The sequence below is a fragment of the Symphodus melops genome (assembly GCF_947650265.1).
Source record: "Symphodus melops genome assembly, chromosome: 16".
Classification (NCBI taxonomy): domain Eukaryota; kingdom Metazoa; phylum Chordata; class Actinopteri; order Labriformes; family Labridae; genus Symphodus; species Symphodus melops.
Genome location: NC_136706.1, coordinates 8,298,735 through 8,307,365, shown reverse-complemented (window position 1 = coordinate 8,307,365; position 8,631 = coordinate 8,298,735). Strand labels below are relative to the sequence as shown.

Here is an 8,631-nt window from a genome sequence, read left to right as displayed (position 1 = left end):
AATTACTGTATTTTTTTTTAATTATGCACTTTAGGTTGCCGATTCACAAGTGAAAATTGGCCGCAAAAACTAAAGCGGTTCCTTTTATTGTAAATAGGGATTCTCAGCGAAATAATAAACTAAGAAACTAAACTAAACAGTAGAGTTTTCCTCCGCCCACCAGGCGACGCTGTTGCGTTTTAACGCTGCATGTCTTCCGTTTGAACAAACTCAAACAAGAAGCACTGTTAGGCGTGCTCGAAGTACGCCAACAACTAGCCCCTTATTCAATAAGAATGCTAATCGAAAAGTCAAACTAACGTGAATAATGCGAGCGGATTCATTGAAAATACAAGAGTTTTAAGAGTATAGTTTGTCGGGTATGTATCACGACATTTGTTTTTTAAAATATTAAATCCGTTTACAGCTCAGCAGCTGAGCGTTAGCCTCGTTAGCATGCTTAGCTTAACGGTGACAGCTGGGTGAGTCAACGTTACTGGATGAATGAAACCACTGAAAATAATTTTGGGGATAGCTTTGTTGTGCAAGTTTGAGTTTGTGAAATAATATCATATAGCCAACGAAATACACACATTGCATAAAGTATTGTGCTTTAAATCTTCATATGACAGCCTGCACACTATAAAATAGCCACATGGGTTAGCCAGCTAAAAGCTAGTTGATTATTCTTTCAAAGTTTTGAAGGCGAATTGTAGTAAGACTGCACTTTTACTTCAGTGCATGTGGGACTGTGAATCTGCTGTTTGCTGTTAACAGTGAAGAAAATGACCAGGCATGATGATCAGGGATTTTCTCCCCTCATGCCCACACTTGAGTCCTTTTAATAATGTCTCTGAGGATGATTGGTTCACCAGCCTGTAGGTTTTGAGTTATTAGTGGAAGCCTAAAAATGTTATCCTGACTGTATTGTTTCATAATATTTACATCAACACTCTCTGATCTAGATAATTTGTGATGGCTACTACTGAGATGGATTCTGGCTCCTCAGAAAGCAAATCGGATCATGGACCAGTTGACTCCGATTCAAAGTACCCAATGAAAGTCCTTTATTGTGGAGGTACAGTGTGTCACGTTTCACTCAGATTTGGATCTCCATGTGATGTATTACTTTTTGAATTGTGACATATGTGTTTGTCCTCTTCTCTGCAGTGTGCTCTCTACCTACAGAGGTAAGTGTAATGATCAAACATTTATATGAAACCAATGTTTCACCAGCTTACTCATAAATCTAACGAGCTGTTTTACATTGTTTTACTGAATCTGCATTGTTGTATCTGCAGTACTGTGAGTACATGCCCGAACCGGCCAAATGTAGGCATTGGCTTGAGAAGAACTTTCCGGATATATTTGCGAGAATGACTGTAGGTGAGTACCGATGTTTCTTTCACCAACACACTGCATGTCTTTATCGTCGAGACAACAGAATGCTCGTAGTGTTTGGAGAAATGGTTGCTTTTTTTTGACACCCGTCATTTGATAGTAAAGCTCCAATTCATAACAAATGTTATCTCAAGACTCTTTACAAACAAGCAGGTGAAAGGCCTTACTCATGGTCAAGTTTCAAAAGAAAAATGGTGTCCGGAGAGATGGGATAGGATGCAGAAATAAGGATAGAGACAAACAAGAGGAACAAACCACAAGACATGCGAGCTCAGGATCTCCCAGGAAAATATGTGTTTAGTAACTTAAATCGTACATGAATATTTACTGATCGTGACATGCATGTTTATATGATGTGAGAGAGAGAGCACTTAAGTTGCCAGTTCCCCAGCTAGTCTAAGCCTATAGCAGCCTTACAAGGAGCTGGTCTATAGCTGTGTCAGACCTAACTTTAAGATTTATCTAAAATAATGTTTCAAGGAGCCTGATAAGTGAAGGCTCTGCCTCCCATAGTACATTTAGAGATGATAGATAGATAGATAGATAGATAGATAGACAGGAGGTGTGGTTGACCCTAATGCTAGGTTTCTTTCAAAAGCAGTAATTGGTTGAGCAAACAAAACAGAACCAATAATTATAAAAGCTCTCTAAGAGATCATGGGTATAGGAGGACAGTAAAATTGATCATAGAATGAAGTTGAAAATAGTGTTCACGCGAACACTAGTTCAAAGGTTTTTCACCTCCACTGCTCTCTTTAGGGCTGAGACGCTCGGTGAAAAGCTTTCATTTCCACCAGGATCTAGTAGTCTTAACTTTGAGTGGAATATTTTTGATTCTATTTTTTTTCTAACCTCATGATTCAGATAATTTTCTTCGAATGACATCCACAGGATCAGTCTTTAAGAATACGGACCCTGTAGTTATAATCTGCTCGAGGTTTAGTTTCAAACCGTTCAAGTGGCAGAGTATTAGTTTGACTGTCAATCAAACAGTGATTTATTTTTATTTTCAACACAAATGACATGGTCAAATCAATTCAGAAGTGTCAAATGATTGCCCTAAAGCTGTGAAAAAGTAAAAACATCCCGACGCACTCATTTTACCAGAAGGTGTTAACGTGTTTTGTTGGCAGATTGGTTTTGATCTTTTTACTTTTTTCCTTCCGTCCAACTGGCCCAGCAGCAAATGCACCCAAGCAGGAAACCGGCACTGGAGAAGCTCCCCCTGCAGGCGAGGAGGAGGAGAAAAAGAAACAGAAGAGAGGTGAGCGAGCGAGCGGTACATTTATTCAAAATCAGCGATACAGTGCTAATTTAAAGTTCCTATGATGTTTGGAAAGATGTAATATCTAAACATTAGAAACTGCATTTTTGATTTGTTGAAATGAAACGAATAATAAGTCAAAGAAACATTTACTAGCTGCTGTCTTTGTTTTCCTTCTTTTTTTTCTTTTTTAGGTGGAAGAGGCCAGATCAAACAGAAAAAGAAGACGCTGCCCCAGAAAGTTACGATAGCAAAGATCCCAAGAGCCAAGAAGAAATATGTCACAAGGGTGTGCGGCCTGGCAACGTTTGGTGAGAGTTTGATTGTTTTAGTCTCGTCGACAGTGCTTCAGTTCCTTTTCTTTTAACGCTTGTGTTTCTTAACCTGGACTCTGTGTTGACTCCTGCAGACATTGAACTTAAAGAGGCTCAGCGGTTCTTTGCGCAGAAGTTCTCTTGCGGTGCCTCAGTGACAGCAGAGGATGAAATAATCATTCAGGGAGATTTTACAGATGACATTATCGACGTGATTCAAGAGAAGTGGCCTGAGGTGAGCCGCTCAAATCCATATCTCTCTTTCTTTCTTCACTCCCTCCGACCCGTTCACGTTGGGACATTCACGACTGTTTGTTAGAGAGGGTTGGTGTCAGTACAGATGGGTTAATGTAAATAAACAAGATATCCGCGGACGAGGGCTTTTTTTTTTTTTATCTAGTACATTGCCCCAGCCTCTTTATGCCTGCATACGGGGCCCTTCAGGATGTTTGTTAATCTTTTGCCCCCTTCTTTATTTTCAATTCAAAAAACTTAATTTGTCCCCAGGGGGCAATTCAGGGAATTATTGTCACTCATTGACACTGAATTGGCTAAAATAAGTTGCAAAAAGTTTGATCCCTTTAAACAGTTTGGCTTAAATCCAAGCAAAGGCTTTTAGAGAGAACGATGCAATAATAATTTCCTTTTTGAGGAAAGACTCGGATTGCGTATCTGGCTGCTCTTAAAGTAAACTTTTCCTTTTTCAGTTGTAATGAAAATGGACTTGTTTTAGTAGAATGTGTGATTCTTTTTATTAAAAAGTCAGCTGCACACCCTAATTAAAAAAAACAGCTCTCACTTAAACAACACACACAAATGAAGCTCAGCGGCTCAGGGGAAGAAAGTTAATGAGCATTTAAAAACAGAAATAAACATTAGCTGTTTGAAGATGATTAAAAAGTTTTTAGTCTTTTCGTGAATGTGTTTATTATCAGAAACAATGTCTAACATCCCCACATGTATCCATACATATGAAACCTGTTCATTTCAATGTGTCAGCTTTAAAGGGATACTTCACCCATTTACATGAAGCTTTGTATCATTAGAAACATGGTAGTAGTGTTGAATGGTCGTGAATCCAGTCCTCATTTTGCCCTGAGATGAGAAAAATGTGTTTTTCTTTGCCTGGAAGTTTTCTTCATGTGATGCAATATGACGCTTTTTGCATCACATGAAGAAAACTTTCAAGTAAAGAGAAACACATTTTTCTCGTCTCAGGGCAAAATGAGGGCTGGATTCACGACCATTCAACACTACTACCATGTTTCTAATGATACACGGCTTCATGCAAATGGGTGAAGTATCCATTTTTTTAAAAAAGGGATACAAGCTCAGAAATAAACTCCTGCTGTGGGTCTGCGTCTCTGTGTTGCAGGTGGATGATGACAGCATTGATGATCTGGGTGAAGTGAAGAAGTGAAGACCAAATATGCACTTTTAATGAAGCGGATGTGACCTGTAACAGCAACAAATACCTGGCCAAATGCACACATTGATTCATTTTCTACCTATTTTATTTACTGTTCATAAAAAAAAAAGACTTGGCCACTCACTTGGCATTAATTTTTTTTCCTTTTTTTTTTTTTTTAGTTAATAACTGCTTCCTCTCGTTTGCCAAAGGTGTGGTATGACGCAAATCCCTCCCAAAATGTTCTTCACTCAAACAAACTGTAGGCTAATAAATTTCAGTCTCCTTCACCTCTACGCTCTAACTGTACTTCTTTCCAAGTTTGTTTCACGAGGTTTCTTACAAATGATTTATTTTTCAGGGCCCATCTGAGGTCACCGAAATAGCTGCAGGTGTATTGTTTTTGCATGTTACCCCCATGAGTGACCCTTATTCTGCTACATAATAGTTTTATAATGAGGCTGTTCTCCCCAGTCAGTTAATATTTACTGTTGTTTCCATACTCCTCTGGGTCAATATCATTTCCCTAAACGATAGCACAGATGCTCGCTCCATTTAGGAATGAGGATGTTTGTTCGAGAATCATTTGCATGAGAGAATGATTCCTTTCCGAAGAAGTCACAGGTCACAGCACATGTACCTGTGTTGACTCAGTGTGGAGCAGCAGATTGGTGCTCTGCTCCTTATCGACCTTTTAAAGCATGAATCTCTCTCGCTTTGATGGGTGCTGCGCCTTTGACTCTCCCATCCTAGACCAGGTTTTGCCTCCGATACTAGTCCTCGAGTTCATGTTCGGACTGGCGGGTAACTTTGTGGCACTGTGGATGTTCATCTTCCACATGGATACCTGGAAGCCGAACTCTGTGTACCTGACTCACCTGGCGGTTGCGGACTCCATCGTTCTGTTCTGCCTCCCCTTCAGAGCAGACTATTACAGGCGAGGGAAACACTGGTTGTACGGCGACGTCATGTGTCGAATTCTCCTCTTTCTGCTCGCTGCAAACCGTGCTGCAGGGATTTTTTTCCTCACGGCTGTAGCTGTGGACCGGTACTTCAAGATCGTCCACCCTTTGAATCGAATCAACAGGTTGGGTCTCGGTTACGCTCTCTGGGTCTCGCTCCTTCTCTGGGGTCTGATTTTTCTTGCTACAGGGTATCTTCTCATGGATGAGCACTTTTTTACCATCAACAACCGTACCCAGTGTGAGAGTTTTAACATCTGCATGGGCTTCAACCCCCTCGCCACCTGGCACAACACTTTCTACATCGTCCAGTTTTTCCTCCCCACGTCAATCGTCGCTTTCTGCACGATCAGAATCACCTGGCAGCTGAAAACCAAGACTGTGGACAAAAGGGGGAAAATCAAACGGGCCATTCAGTTTGTCTTGGCTGTGGCTCTGATCTTTATTATCTGCTTTTTCCCCAGCACCATTTCACGCATAGCGGTGTGGATCCTCAAGGTGTGGTATCAAGAATGCAAGTATTTTAGAGAGGCCAACCTGGCTTTCTACACGTCCGTTTGTTTCACGTACTTCAACAGTGTCCTCAACCCACTGGTTTACTATTTCTCAAGCCCGGCCTTCAGCGGCGCCTTCCAGAAGCTCCTGAATAAAGTGCTGAGAAGGACCAATGAGCAAACGGATGCAGCTGAGAATGACATTTCCACGGTTGATGGTAGAAGAATTTAAAACCAGTTACTATTTCATACTGTTACATGAATGCATGATGCATTTGACTACTGATAAAACCATTACCCTGGTTTATAACTGTAATAAGATTAAGTGAAGAGGTTGTGTTTTGACTGAACAACAAATTGGTCAGCCTGTCATATTAGCAATTTACTGCTGTCTACTTGCATAGGTTAAAGTGCGGAAGCCCATTTCTACCAATATGGTGAATAAAATGATTCTGTTGGTGATAATGACTTATTTAGATTTTCTGACTTCTTGGCATTGCAAATTAATATTTAAAAATATATGTATTTTGAGGAATTAACTAAAATTAGAGAAATGCTTTTTTTAAATCCAGTACTATCATTATTCATAGATGCCAAAATGATATTGTATTGTTGACATTTTATACTCTAAACTTATTCTTGTGATAAATCTAGTATTGCAGAGAAGATTCCATATACTGAGATAATAAAGAAATCATTTTAAGAATTTATTTTGCTTTTTGAGATACTTCATCCTCGTTAGAAATAAAATTGTTACTCTGTAAAGAGTCTTATTTGGAAGGTGTACATGACCTTGTCACAGATTCATTTATTGTATTTATCAAGGGATAGTGTGCAATGACTTTGATTATTCATGCAAAGAAAAATGAAAAGATGGTTGCGCCAGATTTAGCAAGACTCTACTTTCCATCTGTAGTGCCACTAACAAACAATACAGTTCCAATCAACAGAAGACAGAAATATGCATTATTTTTAGATTGCGTCTTATAAAAAATGACTTGTTGGATATATTTTCCCACCCATAGTGGAACTGGGCTGCTATACTTCTGTGTGTGATTGCTCTGTTCACATTGAAATTTCAGTTTTTTCATTAGTAGGCATAATTTATTTACACTTCAGATGTTAGGAAACGTTGACATTTCTCAGTGAAAATATTATATGAATATCTGTACATATGCATGCAAACTTTATTGGTAAAAAAAAAAAATCTAATCCTTTACGCTTTTTGTGTGAAAAGTCTTGAAGAAAAACTTGAACCGCTGTGAAGATATTTCAACTTTCAGTCGCTTCATTTTTTTTTTGTTTACAATAAAAAGGGGGTAACCTTTTTAAATGAACTTTCAGTCGCTTCATATTTTTTTTCCAATAAATAAAAAAGGGGATAACCTGTTTAAATGAAATATTTGCAACTTTCTCTTTGTGTTTGTCTTTTTTTGAATCATAAGTTGTGTATATATATAAATATAAATGTTGGATATCTGATGAACAGAGTTTCCAGTTTGTCCCGTGAAGGCAACATTGTTTCCCAAGGTGACGTCATTCTGTCAGACGGGCTGGGAAAGTAGAGCCGCTGGAAAAACATGTAACGCTGCACCCACGGCATCCAGTTCATCAAAAGAGACCAAGTAAGAAAAATATTTCCACGATTTGTCCACATTCATGTTGTTGTATTATTATGTCAACAATGCCCTACACAGTAAATTGACAACTATAGTTTTGAGCCAATCTAAAGCTAGCTAGCCTCCAAGAGCGCATTCCGTTATAGGGGAAAGGGGCGCTCAATACAGACAGACACAATAAAGGCATAAGTTCAATGTAGAACACTGAAAAATAACATATATGATCGAGTTAACCCGATGATGTCAAATACAATGTTTAATAAGTTGAGGATGAAGTGGTGCAGCATTTCTAAGTTGCTGGCTCCTGAGATAAAAAAAAAAAAAAGCAGCCCAGCCCACATGCACAAACAACACGACCTGTGTCATCATCTGCAACAATGACTTATTATATATTCATGGTGGATTTGTTAAAGGCGAGGACTGTCCTTTTTGAGGCTGGAAACAAATCAGTGGGGTGAGGTGGCATGCTAGCAATGACTGGGGGAGATTTGACAGCTCTGGGTGTGCTTGTTGTTTTGGTCTGGCATCACCTGCAGGGTGGAGGCAGCAGCCTGCAGCTCATGTTACTGACAGGGCTGCTCCTCTTACCTGCTCCATGCATCCGATTAGTCTGTACTCTCTCATATATGCATTTACAGTATGTACAAATGTATATGGATAGTAAGATTTAAAAAAAAGCAACATGCTTTTATGGGTGTTGTTCATCTATTGGGGCAAGTCATCTCATATAAGCAACTATCTATAACGTGTAATTCACAGGTCGAGTTGCTGTCTTTTTATTCATGTTGAAGTTCTGGCAACATCTCATAAACCCAGGAGGTCCATAAACTCCATCGTTTTGGGTTTGTTTTGCAGTCATTTTTAACAGGAATCTTTAGGGTGTGAATTGGGAAGTGTGGGGACTTCATTTTTACAATGATACAGTTCTTGGTTCATTGTCATTTAGGCTTCTGGATAATTCCTTTTGAAAATACTTTCCTATAGCTAAAAGTTCAGAAGGCTAGTGGCTTATTTGACTTGTTGTATCAGGGACTTAAAATTGTTCCTTCGAGCGCTCCTTTTTTTCAGGTACTAACATAATACTTTTAGTTTAAAAGCAACAAAAACAATAGTCTTGGTGGCTTGTGTGCAAAGCAACGATATTTTAAAAGGTACACTATCTGTCATTCACTTATAACGTGATATTAGCT

At 39.1% G+C, this 8,631-nt stretch overlaps 3 protein-coding genes across 5 annotated transcripts in view; all 3 read left to right on the top strand.

Annotated features, from left to right (window-relative positions):
• Positions 1 to 194: 194 nt before the first annotated feature.
• Positions 195 to 4,656, top strand: denr (density-regulated protein). Of its 2 annotated transcripts, none has more exons than XM_079364691.1 (8): positions 195 to 359; positions 945 to 1,057; positions 1,150 to 1,169; positions 1,281 to 1,365; positions 2,564 to 2,644; positions 2,839 to 2,955; positions 3,054 to 3,193; positions 4,334 to 4,656. In XM_079364691.1, exons 2-8 carry the CDS (start codon positions 955 to 957, stop codon positions 4,376 to 4,378), a joined length of 591 nt encoding a protein of 196 aa, XP_079220817.1. In that variant the 5' UTR covers positions 195 to 359; positions 945 to 954; the 3' UTR covers positions 4,379 to 4,656. The 2 variants fall into 2 exon arrangements, with proteins under 2 accessions (XP_079220817.1, XP_079220816.1); XM_079364690.1 differs by having other exon boundaries at positions 1,281 to 1,366; positions 2,556 to 2,644.
• A 78-nt stretch (positions 4,657 to 4,734) lies between these two features.
• LOC306837147 (hydroxycarboxylic acid receptor 2-like) lies at positions 4,735 to 6,329 on the top strand. Its single transcript, XM_079364689.1, has one exon. The coding sequence runs from the start codon at positions 5,068 to 5,070 to the stop codon at positions 6,052 to 6,054; it is 987 nt and encodes a 328-aa protein (XP_079220815.1). The 5' UTR covers positions 4,735 to 5,067; the 3' UTR covers positions 6,055 to 6,329.
• A 1,009-nt stretch (positions 6,330 to 7,338) lies between these two features.
• The window catches only part of clip1b (CAP-GLY domain containing linker protein 1b), a 33,709-nt gene continuing 32,416 nt past the window's right edge, over positions 7,339 to 8,631 (top strand). For both annotated transcript variants that reach the window (XM_079365125.1, XM_079365124.1), the window contains exon 1: positions 7,339 to 7,447. The gene's annotated coding sequence lies outside the window, so the exon portion shown is untranslated. The remainder of the gene's footprint in view (positions 7,448 to 8,631) is intronic.

Excerpts from the sequence above, each read along its gene's own strand:
- denr (XM_079364690.1), top strand. The coding sequence starts at position 955 with ATGGCTACTACTGAGATGGATTCTGGCTCCTCAGAAAGCAAATCGGAT. Across the intron at positions 1,367-2,555 it reads TTTGCGAGAATGACTGTAGG|CCCAGCAGCAAATGCACCCA; the intron begins TGAGTACCGATG and ends CCGTCCAACTGG. Across the intron at positions 2,645-2,838 it reads GAAAAAGAAACAGAAGAGAG|GTGGAAGAGGCCAGATCAAA; the intron begins GTGAGCGAGCGA and ends TTTCTTTTTTAG.
- LOC306837147 (XM_079364689.1), top strand. The coding sequence starts at position 5,068 with ATGAATCTCTCTCGCTTTGATGGGTGCTGCGCCTTTGACTCTCCCATC.